The sequence below is a fragment of the Salvelinus fontinalis genome, chromosome 11 (genome assembly GCF_029448725.1).
Source record: "Salvelinus fontinalis isolate EN_2023a chromosome 11, ASM2944872v1, whole genome shotgun sequence".
Lineage (NCBI taxonomy): Eukaryota > Metazoa > Chordata > Actinopteri > Salmoniformes > Salmonidae > Salvelinus > Salvelinus fontinalis.
Genome location: NC_074675.1, coordinates 39,649,408 through 39,664,731, shown reverse-complemented (window position 1 = coordinate 39,664,731; position 15,324 = coordinate 39,649,408). Strand labels below are relative to the sequence as shown.

The 15,324-nt window shown below is 42.7% G+C and overlaps 1 protein-coding gene across 1 annotated transcript in view; it reads left to right on the top strand.

Moving 5' to 3' along the window:
* Window positions 1–1,125: 1,125 nt before the first annotated feature.
* Window positions 1,126–15,324, top strand: part of LOC129865721 (phospholipid-transporting ATPase ABCA1-like) — a 295,904-nt gene continuing 281,705 nt past the window's right edge. The window contains exon 1 of the mRNA XM_055938689.1: window positions 1,126–1,191. Coding sequence (XP_055794664.1) covers window positions 1,126–1,191 — 66 coding nt within the window. The remainder of the gene's footprint in view (window positions 1,192–15,324) is intronic.

Here is a 15,324-nt window from a genome sequence, read left to right as displayed (position 1 = left end):
CAAAGATTGGATAATGGATAATCCATTATCCATTATCCAATCCAAAAAAGGCCACTCTAAAATGTGCAGTTTTGTCAAACAACACAATGCCACAGATGTCTCAAGTTTTGAGGGAGCGTGCAATTGGCATGCTGACTACAGGAGTGTCCACCAGAGCTATTACCTCCAACATCATTTTAGAGAATTTGTCAGTATATACAACTGACCTCACAACAGCAGACCACGTGTATGGTGTCGTGTGGGCGAGCGGTTTGCTGATGTCAACGTTGTGAACAGAGTGCTCCATGGTGGCAGGCATAAGCTACGGACAATGAACACAATTGCATTTTATCATTGGCAATTTGAGTGCACAGAGATACCGTGACGAGAACCTGAGTCCCATTGTTGTGCCATTTATCAGCTGCCATCACCATCTTGATAATGCATGGCCTCATGTCGCAAGGATCTATACATCATTCCTGGAAGCTGAAAATGTCCCAGTTCTTCCATGACCTGCACACTCACCAGACAAGTCATCCATTGAACATGTTTGGGATGCTCTGGATCAACTTGTACGACAGCGTGTTCCAGTTCCCGCCAATATCCAGAAACTTTGCACTGCCATTGAAGAGGAGTGGGACAACAGTACACAGGCCACAATCGACCGCCTGATCAACTGTAGGCGAAGGAGATGTGTCGCACTGTATGAAGCAAATTGTGGTTACACCAGATACTGACTGGTTTTCTGATCCATGCCATGACCTTTTTTTTTAGGTGTCTGTGATCAACAGATGCATATTCCCAGTCATGTGAAATCTATAGATTAGGGCTTAATGAATTTATTTCAATTGACTGATTTCCTTACGTGAACTGTAACGCAGTAAAATCTTTGAAATTGTTGCATGTTGCGTATGTATTTTTCAGTATATAATAACGCATCACTGGGTTGTCACAATAAGTCCCGAACCAGGTGCTTTGCTATGAGACCAAGGCCTTGGGAAGTGGGTGATTAGTGGCATTCCCTCTGGCATGATGCACTTGTTCTCTGTATTAAAACCAAAACCCTGCTTTTATTCCCTTTAGGGTCTATTAAGTGGGGGGTTGCCATAACAACGTGTTGGCAGGATATTGCCTAGATACGGCATAATGGGTCTCCTGACACAACTTGGTCTGCTCCTGTGGAAGAACTTCACTCTTCGGAAGAGACAAAAGGTAACTAAGCACCCTCCAAATAAATCAACCTACATCTGCTAAAATCATGGACACAGGGCCGTGCTACAGTGGACACAGGGCAGTAACTAGGGTCAGAGTTTTAGTGAGGTCTGGAAAAAGATTTTACTGCATTTCTATCAAATAAAAAAACTTTAAAATGCTATTTGAAGAACAGCAAAAAAAAGGAAAAAGGACCTGAGCCATTGTCACCTTCGCTGCTATAGGTTCATTCATCTCATGCGATCTACAAAAAAGCTACTATTTACCAGTTGTGCACTCCTTCGCCGAGAGTCGATCTTTGTTTGTTTGGTGGATGTCTGTAGACTTGGAAGCAGCAAAACGTTTTTTTTTTACTCCTGTTTTATCATTTTGTCCGGTATCTCGCAAAAACAAAAAAATCTCATCAAAAAAATCTAACAAATCTCATCAGCGTCACTAGACTAGTTGACTATGATGGCGGCTGCAAGCATGATTCGTTTCACGTCACCCTCAGTCTGTGCCACAAGAGGGCGGAGTTAGCTGTTTGAGAGAGTGGCTATTTTGACGCTAAAAAGGAAATTCTGAGAGGAAAATCCGGGGGATGCAGGCGAATGAACAAACCACTGTTCATGATTTCACTAGTTGGCAACGATGCAGGCGCATTTAGAACTCGGTTACATCAAGAATATCAGCGTTCTGAGCTTTGATCAGGAAGCAATATTTCGCTGGAAGCAATATTTCTATTATATATATGTACAGTACCAGTCAAAAGTTTGGACAGACCTACTTATGCAAGGGTTTTTCTTAATTTTTTACTATTTTCTACATTGTAGAATAATAGTGAAGATATCAAAACTATGAAATAACACATGGAATCGTGTCGTAACCAAAAAAGTGTTAAACAAATCAAAATATATTTTATATTTGAGAATCTTCAAAGTAGCCACCCTTTGCCTTGTTGACAGCTTTGCACACTCTTGGCATTCTCTCAACCAGCTTCACATGGAATTATTTTAGAACAGTCTTGAAGGAATTCCCACATATGTAAAAAAATTAAGAAAAACCCTTGAATGAGTAGGTGTGTCCAAACGTTTGACTGGTACTGTATATATATATATATACATATATATATATATATATATATATATATATATATATATATATATATATATATATATATATATATATATACATGATTTAGAAAACACTACCGCGGTGTACTCATATGTAGTTGGCCATAAGTGAGTAAGGACCTCTAAGGTATTGTGTTAGGGCAAAAATAGAGGGATTTGTCTTAAACACTAGTACATATCTATGTGAGCTGCTGCCCGAATTCTCTCGCTGGAGAAACGTTTTTGACACGCACAAGCTGGAAGTGTCACATTCAATTTGCAGAGATTCATCCCTTCCAAATGTTATGTCACTTGCCCCCTGTGTTTAATCTTTAACAAAGTCAGCCTGATGGGAATGGATGGGGCATGGGGAATGAGTGGTAAAAAGTTTGTTTAAAAGCTAGACTGTACCTTTACTCACCAAAACATCCACCTACAGTATTACGTTAAATTCGATAACATAGGAGTATGTGAATATGACACACATACAATTGTCTCTGTCCTTGCAACTGCTTTTATAGTTGAACATAAAGACTGTTTTTTGATAAATAAAGAAATCACCCTTGAACCTCCTTCAATGAGATTCAAAAATGGGCTCTTCATGCTCTTTAGTGATTTTTATGGTCAGAGAGTCCAAGGACATTTACAACGCCCACTCGTTATTCTGGTCTCTGTCAATTCCTGCTGACTCCTCATCTTAGCCAAGGTTGGAGTGTGACATCCCAAGTTTGTTACCAGCTGAATTTCACTACACAGCTTTGACTGTAATGTCAAATTTTAGTCATTTAGCAGACACTCTTATCCAGAGAAACTTAAGGTAGCAAATAAGGTTAAGTGCCTTGCTCAAGTATCAGCGGATTTCTCACATTACCGGCCCAATGCTCTTAACCGCTAGGCTACCTGCCACCCTTGTTGACAACTATGTAACATTGATGATCTATCCTCATCTTCCCATCTAATACAAAACTACATACAGATGTAGGATTTCAATTGGATCACCCTGTTGCAGGAGAACTTTCAGGAAATGTCGAACTTGTAGTGTATTTGAGGTTTAAAAAAGCTTCTGGATTTTGTCATTTCCACTTTTAAATTTCAGACTTGATTTCCCATTATGAAAAATGTATCCCCCTCTTAAAAATGTCCATTGATTTTAATCCACATAATAATTCACATTTTCTGTTGCGGCAGGATTATTTTCCTACTGTAGAAAACTGTCTCAAATGAATTTCCTCACCCTGTTGCAGGAGAAATTTTCTGCGGAGCAGGAAATGTAAAACTTGTTGTGTATTTGAGGTTTAAAAAGGCTTCTGAAGTGTGTAATGAATGTCAGGACTCTGTGTCGAGCTCAGGTTAAAGGTTCAACTCCCATTATTCCTGGCAAATTCCCCCAACCCTAGTCGTTAGCTCCTCACCTCGCTCTCATTACACACACAACCCTCTCTCTCACACAAGCCTAATGTAGCAGCTAATGATGTATAGGCCATATAATAGTCTGTGATATCACCAACCAGCCTTAAGGGAACAGACTATACTGACTAAAGAGAGAGACCCATTATGACCATTGCTATCCGGGATCCCTGGGATGTCCCAAGAATCCCAGATTGCATCAACCAGAGCCATGTATTTAGGGAGTTGGGATAATGCATTATGATGGATTTACATTACCCTTCAACTTTCTATGGCAGCCATGTTAGCTTCCCATTAACATTACTTGGTGAATATTTAAACAACACTTTGTAACTGAACATCTAAAATTTGAACAATATTAACAGTTCAAAAAGTTGGCCTAACTCTCAAAATATCTAGGAACATACAGAGAAGAAACTGTCAGATACGTCACAATACTCCCGGAACTAGCCGCATTGGGAGCCAAATTTGAAATGGTATACATTAAATACATGGAGCGGGGTGGAAAAAAGTCCCGGAAGTGACCCAGTGGTCTCCTTTGTCTGCGCGGTTGTGATGGGGGGAGAGTGTCCACTTCACTGGAGGTTGGTGGCACCTTAATTGGGGAGGCCACACAGGTAGACAATAAAGACATGAGCCACTGGAGAGCAGAGTGGCCAGTCCTTACAGTGAAGGGCAGGCCACACAGGTAGTACTTGAAGTGTTTGATCGACTCCACTACAGTGAGGAGCTCTCGCCATATGACACAGTAGCAGTGTGTGTTTGTTGAATGTCTTGCTGAAGTACGCCACTACTGTCTCCTCTTCTGGCCCCACCTGGGCCTGCACCCCACCCATGCCCACATTGCTCGTATCTGTGTCCAGGATGAAGGGCACAGTGGGTCAGGGGGGACGAGCACAGGGGCCTCAATCAGTGCATGCTTAAGGGTGTTCAAGGCCTCCTGGCACTCTGCTGTCCGTGAGAAGGTCTGGTCCTTCCGCAACAGGCGGTTTAGGGGAACGGCAACGCTGGAGAAGCACCATACAAACCTCCAGTAGTACGAGGCCAGACCCAGGAAGCTCTTCAGCTGCTGCTGGTTAGTGGGGATGGGCCAGTCTTAGACAGCCCACAATTTGACCTCCATAATGCTGATTCCCTCTTCCCCCACTTGGTGCCCCAAGAAGGACACCTCTCTCCTAATGAAGTTGTACTTCCCAGGATTGAGCTCAGGCCTGCGGCAGCCACCCTCTCCAGCACAAGCCGTAGCGCCCCCAGGGCAGACTGGAAAGAGCTGCCATGGGCCAGGATGTCGTCGAGGAAGAACAGCACCTTATCCATCAACCGCTCAAAAGTAGCTGGAGCATTGCACAGGCCGAAGCACAGGACCTTGAACTGCCAGTTCCCTGTCTTGGATCTGGGTAGAGGGGAACCTGGCAGTAGCCACTGCGGAAGTCCAGTGAGGTGAACCAGGAGCACCCCCAACCAGGTACAGCAACTCATCGATGCGTGGTATGGGGTATGAATCCTTCCTGGTTACCGCATTTAGCCCAATGTAGTCCGCACAGAACCTCAGCTTGTCCCCCTTCCTAGGAACCATGACTACTGCTGCCTCCCCCTGGCATGCCAGCGGGATATGGTGGGGATGCATCTTGATGGTATCGATCTCGTGCTGCACCAGATGAGTCTGACCCACCTCCTCTTCACTCAGAGCAAAGCTGTGACTGAACTCCAACAGCAACTGCCACAGCTGTTCCTGCTGCTCAGGGTCAAGACCATCACAGTTCCTCCCCCATATCTCTTTCACTTTGGACAGTGTCCTCTCCTCTCCCATCTGGGGTAGCTGGTCTGGGATGGTGTGGCCCAGGCTCACAGAGGGAAGTGTCATGGAGGTAGCTGGGGAATGTAACACACAGCTGTCACACACAGATGTAGGGGCAGCCATGGGTCTCTGCTGCCTTGACAGCCTGAGTAATGGGGTCGTTGGGCTGCCTGAATGTGACATTAGGGTAGGCCATGGTGACTGCAGGCCCTCGCTGGAAGCTCAGTGTGCCCCCGTCTAGGACTAGCTGGCAGACTGTGCTCCTAAGAAAGTCCTGCACAGCCAACCATACAGGAAGACACATAGTCCTGCCCCCTACTGTAAAAGTAATCATCCCCTTCCCTTTCATGGATGCCAGCGCACCTGTGACTTAGGCGAAGCTAAACAGTTGTGGTCCAACCTGGTACAATGTCCGGCCTCGCCAGGGTATCTGTGGACCCAGTGTCCACCAGGGAAAAGTAGGGCACCCCATCCATAGTGACAGAGACGTAACAAAAGTCCCCAACACAGGTCCGGGACACCACAACAACAGGTTCCATTCGCATTTAGCCACCTGGTTCTGGAGGAAGTGGATTCTTGTTCCCCCGTCTATGGTGGGGTTTGGGAAAGAGAGCCAGGTACCACCCCATCTATGTGGACCCCGAGCAATTTCCCTGAGCTCTGGGAGACATGGGGCAATCCCTGCGCAGATGGCCGCCACACTCCCAGCAGACCATGGGGCAAGAACGTGTGCTGCGTGCTGTCTGTAGTGCTATAGCATGAATTAGTTCAGATATTTCAGCCACCCATGCAGGCTTTTACAGCTCTGGCCTGCTCTGCACAGTGGGTGTATCTCTACACGCCCCCACTGAAGCCCCAGCCCACACAATCTCACTCTCCAAAGCCATCTTCAAGGCTTTCTGTAATGACTCGGGATGAACCAGCTGGGTCTTTGTGCGAAGCTCCGTAGGAGAGCGCACCTGTATGGACTGGTCGCGTGCCAGCTCGCTCTGCTCCCTCACAAAGGGGAATGTGAGCGTATGCCTGCCGAGTGAGGCTCTCAAAGAGTTATCAACCACACTTGTACTGGACATAAGAGAGAGAGAGATCAAAATAAAAAACCTGGTCTTATAACTTACGTCTGCCCGACCCCCTGCCCATAGCCACGCTGTCCACCAACCACAAGGACGCCTGGCACCAAAACATTCCAGTTACTCCTTTGATTGGTAGACAGCAGAGTGACTGGTCTGCTGGACCCCAGAAAACTCATAAACATAACCATAAACTCATACAAATTACACATAATTGACCATGGCACGTAGGAACCACTCAAGGACAACCAGACAGTCGGCAGCCTGTACAGAGTCCTCAGTCTGTACACATGCACAAGACCGACGGATAGTAAGGATTCTGACCAGAGTGACGGAACTGACACACCTCAGTCTCCTGACATACCTCAGGCTCCTGAGCAACCTCAGTCTCCTGCGTCAGACCTACCTCAATCTACCTCCAGATTTTAGATTACAGAGACTTCTCACTCCAGACAGACCTCAGTCTACTTCCAACCCAGATCTACCTCTGTCTACCTCAAGACATCACATTCCGGAAAGAAGTCAGACAGTACTTCCAGACATCAGACTCAGGACAGACGTCAGACTTCGCACCCATCTCCATCTACCTCCATACATTAGATTCTGGTCAGTCCTCTTCTCAAGACTCACTACAGTCATCTGATGATGATGTGGTGTTTTCCAGTTATGACACGAATATGTCATTTGACGATCTCTGTGACACATTAATATACTCACCATTACATGATGATTGTATGATGACTGAAGCAGCAGTGGTGACAATACTGGAAAAAGGTCCACCTCAGTCAGATCCAACCTTCAATGTACCAAGCGCATTCCGTCAAAACCAAGCTGATATTGAAGTAACTGAGGGAACACTGTGAGTGACGGAAGGTCCATCCCAGTCATTTGACTCTCAGGATCCAACCAGCAACGAAACAAGTATGCTTTTTGAAAACCCAACAAATATAGTTGAGAAGCAAACCATTGTAATTCACAGAGTTAATTGCGTGACCGATATGATTCAAGCCTTCTCAGACAAGAACATACTACATGCCAACATAGCATTCAAACGCCTGGTTGAAAATGGTGAGGATGAAGCTGTGGTCGGAAACGGAGTGTTCAAGGACTGTCTCACTGATTTCTGGGACATTTTTTATGCAACAAAAACTTGTGAAACAACGTACAAGATACCCACTCTCCATCACACCTACCAGAAAGAGAGTGGGAGGCTGTCACACGGATTGTGGCCACTGGATAGCAGCGCATTGGGTACTTGCCAATCCAGCTGGCACCTCCTTTTCTGACAGAGGCACTATCCCTTCCTTAATATCCCTTCCTTAAAAAAAAGCTGTCGGATGGAGGTGTTTTTCAATGACATCATCCCTACAGAAAAGGATGTGTTAACCGAAGCACTCAATGACTTCAAAAGTGTAGACATGGATGAGATCCTCAGTGTCCTCAGCGGCCGCAACTGCTCTGTGCTCCCAAATAAAATAACCTCCCAAATATACTGGAATAAATTGCACATAAGGAGAGGGTGTAACAAACAGCTTTCATAATAAAGTGCTGGCATCCCATTCTGAGATCTATTGGGGAATCCATGAGCGCAGACAGGCTGGACAAGATTTTTGAAGATCTCCAACTGAAGGCAAGAAGTGTGGCAGAATGCATCAAGTTCCCACAATCAATGTCACCATCTAAAACTGTTCCCATTTTACATTTTAGTCGTTTAGCAGACGCTCTTATCCAGAGCGACTTACAGTAGTGAGTGCATGCATTTTCATACTTTTTTCATACTGTTTTCAAACCATCACATCCAATCACCTCCTGTGATTCATTGGGGAGAGAGACCAGATGGAGCTCGGTCTCTTCCTCAGATATTGCAAAGGTTCCAATTTATTTATATCCATGACTATCAAGGTATCGTTCACAGAATGACTGAATTCTCAAGACGGTCAGTTGTTCACACTTGTACTTATCGCCTAGAGTTGGCATGTGACTACAGCACTTACGCAGAATTTAGGGCAGAGTTTTGCTCTATGCTGAACAGTGGAGTGTGGGTAATGGACATGTTATAGATGTATCTGTACTCAGGTAACAATTCCTGGGTCTAACTTTCTTAGAAAGTTATGGTTTACTGTTCCCCATAAAGAAAAAATTCCTGTTTGGGCTTAATAGCAACAAAAACAAATAAGAAGTCGTTTAGTAAAATGAAACACATACTCCAACATTTCATGTAGACCACAGACTGTTTGTCATTTCCGCCACAAATGGTGGGCAAAATGTTGTGGTGCTGAAAGACAGCTCCGCCATTCATCCAGTTATCATAAAAACATATCTAAATGACTAGAAATAGACTGTAACACGTGCAGTTTGTTTGGAATTTGTAATTCCTCGGTTTGCCATTGTATTTTATTGCTGGAGCTTTAGATAAGAAGGCCTCAGCCTGTACACTACAGTACCACATGGCTACTTACAGCAGATGTGCTCCAATCAAATGTCTTAGATATTTGTAGAGTCTTACCGCCCTGGTGCACTATGCCACTGCTCTAGATCATTTCCCCCCATCAATAGCATACAAAAGTCAAATACAGTAGATCACGGACTAAAGGAATGTCAGATATTCAAAGGCAGACATCCTCTTGGAAAATTACTTTGAGCCTGTCAGGATCCACTGGATGCAAAGAGTCCGGTGCACGATACCATTCTGGTAAATTATACACAAGGAAGGTTTTCCATGGTAGAAATCCTGTCCATTACTACCAGGTCTAATAGAATGGTTGTTCCACAATGTTCATAACAGTGTCCAGTTCATCCTATGGCATAAACAATAATTTAATCATAATTATTGCAGAAATAAACAAGAATAGCCTAGAATAGGTCAGGGATACTAAATTACAATCAAATAGCTATTGCTTAAAGAGAAAATAAGCAAACACGTTTGGTGTTCGCCAAAAGGCATGTGGGAGACTCCCCAAACATATGAAAGGCGGCAGCGTAGCCTAGTGGTTAGAGCGTTGGACTAGTAACCGGAAGGTTGCAAGTTCAAATCCCCGAGCTGACAAGGTACAAATCTGTCGTTCTGCCCCTGAACAGGCAGTTAACCCACTGTTCCTAGGCCGTCATTGAAAATAAGAATTTGTTCTTAACTGACTTGCCTAGTTAAATAAAGGTAAAAAAAAAAAAAAAAAAAAAAAATGAGACTAAAATTGAGCGTTTTGGCCATGACGGAAAACGCTATGTCTGGAGCAAACCCAACATCTCTCGTCACTCCGAGAACACCATCCCCACAATGAAGCATGATGGTGTCAGCATCGTGCTGTGGAGAGGTTTTTCATCGGCAGGGACTGGGAAACTGGTCAGAATTGAAGGAATGATGGATGGTGCTAAATACTGGGAAATTCTTGAGGGAAACCTGTTTCAGTCTTCCAGAGATTTGAGACTGGGACGGACGTTCACCTTCCAGCAGGACAATGACCCTAAGCATACTGCTAAAGCAACACTCGTTTGACCTTGGTTTTTGCTCTGCCATGCACTGTCAACTGTGGGACCTCATATAGACAGGTGTGTGCCTTTCCAAATCATGACCAATCAATTGAATTTACCACAGGTGGCCTCCAATCAAGTTGTAATAACATTCCAAGGATCATCAATAAAACTCAATTTCAATTTCCAATCTCATAGCAAAGGGTCTGAATACTTATGTAAATAAGGTTTTTCTATTTTTTATTTGTAATACATTTGCAAAAAAAAAAAAATCTGTTTTCACTTTGTCATTATGTGTGTAGATAGTTGAGCATTCTTTATTTATTTAATCCATTTTAGAATAAGGCTGTAATGTAACAAAATCTGGAAAAAGTCAAGGGTCTGAGTACTTTACGAAGGCACTGTATGCATCATTTTACCACTGTAGTTTGAGATTCTTATGCCTTTACAATTTTCTGAGTCCCCGTGTGTGTAACTCAAATGTGTATTTGACTCTATTGGAAAGGTGTGAAACATATCAACGAGAGAAAGAGTCCAATCAATGTTGTCTTATAGCCTAAGTTCTCTTTATTATATGTGCTATCACTCCTCATGCCATGAAGGAGAAAACAATACCAGCATTCAACTTCGATTGAATGAAACTATATCAATGCATTTGAATCATGGCGGTCATATGATAGAAAAGTGGAAACAACTGTGAAACAATTCCGTTTCTGATGTTGGTCCGACAAGAGGAAATCTTAGCACTTCTCACACATAACATAGGTCTGAACAAAACATAGGAAACAAACGACAGGAACAGTCAGACAAATACCTGCCCATATGGGGATGAAACTCCCCCCAAAGCATGTGCGCAACATTTAATTGGCTGATTTCTCTGAGCTGATGGGAGATCAGAGCAGTGGTAGAGTGGGTTGTCTGGGCTGGAGATCATGTGGGGGCTTTGCGCTGTATAGGGCGTTCGTTCAGTAGGTGAGGAGGATCCAATCAGTTTAGATGCAGTGAAAAAATGAAATAGTAGGCCTATAGGCTACTCCAGTGACATTTTTTTATTTAAATAGGCAAGTTAGTTAAGAACACATGTTTTATTTACAATGACAGCCTAGAAACAATGGGTCAACTGCCTTGTTCAGGGCCAGAATGGCAGATTTTTACCTTGTCAGCTAGGGGATTTGATCTAGCAACCTTTCAGTTACTGGCCCAACACTTTAACCACTTGGCTACCTGCCGCCTATACAAATCTTCAAAACATACAGTGCGAAACTTGAAAGTAGTTGCGGTTTTCACGCTCAAGCGAAATGATACAATGTAGGCCTATAACTTGTGCACCAGTGATCTGTGGAAAGGAAACAATGCAATATATAGCATAACAACTTCACGCACAGATGTGAGATTTTTTTTCGCTAGAGAAGCAATTGTCCTCTTAAATTGTAATTCAAAGTTGCACATTAAAATATTTAGCATCATATGACGGTCTGCTCTGCCATTCCTCCCCTTTACACCGGGGCTTCGAATAGTATACGGCTGCTATAAGACCTAAATGGGAAAATTATGGACCCATGAAATAACTATAAAATAGCTCACCACTACCATGAGCTGTATACATTTAAGGTATTAGTTAAATGGGGACGACAGCCCTTCTGAAAATACATTTCAATCGTCTTTTATTTAAAAAAAATTCCACCCTACTCAATGTATTCATTGTATTCCATTTCAAATTTGGCTCTCAGTGTGACTTTACTTCCGGGCTATTATGACGCATCTGGCAATTCTGTCTCTGTATGTTACTAGCTAAATATATGGGTCTGGTACTAAACAAGAGAGATGTTGCCATAACCAGAGCTTGTTGTCATAGAAACTAAACTGTCTCCAGGGCAGTTTCATTGTTTGGTGTAGATACAGTATGGCCCTTATTCTTTTCAGTCAATGTCAATCACATGATTGTTTTGACTTTACCATGGTGACGGAGTTGAGAAAATCCATCCACCAGTACACCAGGCTCCCTGTAGATAAAGCACAGTAGGGTGGGCCTCATTCCAGCAGAGAACAAAAGACTACATAGAAAGTTTTTAAATCAGCTTTGTATTAAAGTTTTGACTTTATAATCGATACTGACAACATGTAATTTGAGGCTTGACAAATCTTGTTTTGTAGCTGAAGCATTCTCTTATTAATCGTGTTAAGAAGATGACAAAGATGTTATTTCATGGCAATCATGAAGGGCTCTGTGTGCGGCTTGTTCAGTGGAATGTCGTCGAAGACAACATAGATATTGTGCACAGATTATATGTCAGGGGAAAGAAACAAATGGGATATTGGCTAGCAGAAACTGGATGGGAGTTAACAAGGAGAAAGGGCATTTTAGATGTTAATGACCAATTAAATCAATCTCTTACCAAGCATTTGGAGATTTTATAACAGGCATGAAACTGATTTTATGGTACAGTATTTCACATAACTTCATAGTGAGAGGTTATCTATGCACAAATAAGCTAGTTTAAAGCGGCAGGTAGCCTATAAGGGTTATAGTGTTGGGACAGCAATCGAAAGGTTGCTGGCTCGAATCGCCAAGCAACTTCTTAGCGCACGGATCCTGTTACAGGGATCAAAATCGACAACATCCGGTGAAGCTGGAGCGCGCCAAATTCAAATGACAAAATCGTAATATTAAACATTCATGAACATACAAGTGTCCTACATAATTTAAAAGCTTAACTTCTTGTTAATCCAGCCGCTTTGTCAGATTTCAAAAAGGCTTCACGGCGAAAGCATATCTGAGGACAGCGTCCCACACACAAAAGCATTAAAAACATTTTCCAAACCAGCACAGGCGTCACAAAAGTCAGAAATAGCGATAAAATAAATCACTTACCTTTGAAGATCTTTTCTGTTTGCAATCCCAAGGGTCCCGGCTATACATCAAATGGTCGTTTTGTTCTTTATATCCCAAAAATATCAGTTTAGTTGCTGCTTTTGATTCAGTAATCCACCCGTTCCACTAGTTCAACATGCATACAAAGGAATCCCAAAAGTTACCAATAAACTTCGTCCAAACAAGTCAAACAACGTTTCTAATCAATCCTCAGGTACCCTAATATGTAAATAGACGATCAAATTTAAGACGGAGATAAATAACGCGCCCTCATCCACGCAAGACTACAGTCCAAATGAGAGCCACTAAGAAAAAAACAAATTCTAGCTCATATTTCAAAAAACAAGCCTGAAGCCCTTTCTAAAGACTGCTGACATCTAGTGGAAGCCATAGGAACTGCAATCTGGGAGGTATTCCCCTAAACAAGCATTCGAAATGGCAGTCACCTCAAAACAAAAATTTCTGGATGGATTTTCCTCGGGTTTTTGCCTGCCATATCAGTTCTGTTATACTCACAGACATTATTTTAACAGTTCAGAGTGTTTTCTATCCCATGCTACCAATTATATGCATATCCTAGCTTCTGGGCCTGAGTAACCGACAGTTTACGTTGGGCACGTCAGTCATCCGAATTCCCAAATACCCAAACTATATGCCCTGACTCTCTTGAAGCACTCACTAGACTATATACAGTTGAAGTTGGAAGTTTACATACACCTTAGCCAAATACATTTGAACCCAGTTTTTCACAATTCCTGACATTTAATCCTAGTAAAATTTCCCTATCTTAGGTCAGTTAGGAGCACTACTTTGATGTAAGAATGTGGAATGTCAGAATAACAGTGGAGAGAATGATTTATTTCAGCTTTTATTTGTTTCACCACATTCCCAGTGGGTCAGAACTTTACATACTCAATTAGTATTTGGTCGCATTGTCTTTAAATTGTTTAACTTGGGTTAAACGTTTCGGGTAGCTTTCCACAAGCTTCCCACAATAAGTTGGGTGAATTTTAGCCCATTCCTCCTGACAGAGCTGGTGTGACTGAGTCAGGTTTGTAAGCCTCCTTGCTCGTCTACGCTTCTTCAGTTCTGCCCACAAATTTTCTATAGGATTGAGGTCAGGGCTTTGTGATGGCCACTCCAATACCTTGACTTTGTTGTCCTTAAGCCATTTTGCCATAACTTTGGAAGTATGCTTGGGGAAAGTGCACCCAAGGATGAACCAGACCTGTGGAGTTCTACAATTTTTTTCTGAGGTCTTGGCTGATTTCTTTTGATTTTCCCATAATGTCAAGCAAAGAGGCACTGAGTTTGAAGGCAGGCCTTGAAATACATCCACAGGGACACCCAAAATGTACTCAAATGATGTCAAATAGCTTATCAGAAGCTTCTAAAGCCATGACATAATTTTCTGGAATTTTCCAAGCCATTTAAAGGCACAATCAACTTAGTGTATATAAACTTCTGACCCACAGGAATTGTGATACAGTGAATTATAAGTGAAATAATCTGTACGTAAACAATTGTTGGAAAAATGACTTGTGTCATGCATACAGTACGTGTCCTAACTGACTTGCCAAAACTATAGTATGTTAACAAGAACTTTGTGGAGTGGTTGAAAAATGAGTTTTAATGACTCCAACCTAAGTGTATGTAAACTTCCGACTTCAACTGTATACTACCGTTCAAAATTTTGGGGTCACTTAGAAATGTCCTTGTTTTTGAAAGAAAGCAGATTTTTTTGTCCCTTAAAATGTATCAAAAATTCAGTGTAGACATTGTTAATGTTGTAAATGACAATTGCAGCTGATTTTTTTATTGGAATATCTGTCACGCCCTGACCTTAGAGAGACTTTTTTTTGTCTCTGTTTGGTCAGGGTGTGATTTGGGGTGGGCATTCTATGTTTTGTTTTCTATGATTTTGTGTTTCTATGTTTTGGCCGGGTATGGTTCTCAATCAGGGGCAGCTGTCTATCGTTGTCTCTGATTGGGAACCATACTTAGGTATCCCTTTTCCCCTCCTTTCGTTGTGGGTAGTTGTCTTTGTTTGTGGCCCTATAGCCCTTAAGCTTCACGGTCGTTTTTGTACGAGATCTTCAGTTTCTTGGCAATTTCCCGCATGGAATAGCCTTCATTTCTCAGAACAAGAATAGACTGACGGGTCTGAGCATTCTCCAGGCATGGTTGGATCAGAGTGGTGTAGATGTCCACAAGATCATCAGCGGGAAGGCCGTTTCTTGCCATCACAGTCAGGAAATGGAGATAACGTGAAGCCTCTTTCACTGTCTGGTCAGTATGTTGTTCCCCACTGAGTTGGTTGTCCTATTGGAAGCCTTGTTATTTTGTGCTTTTCCAACTGGAACAGCCTGTCCATCTATTATTAGTGGAGCTGTTTGGGGAGGATTTTGGGAGAAGCAGATTCTTAGT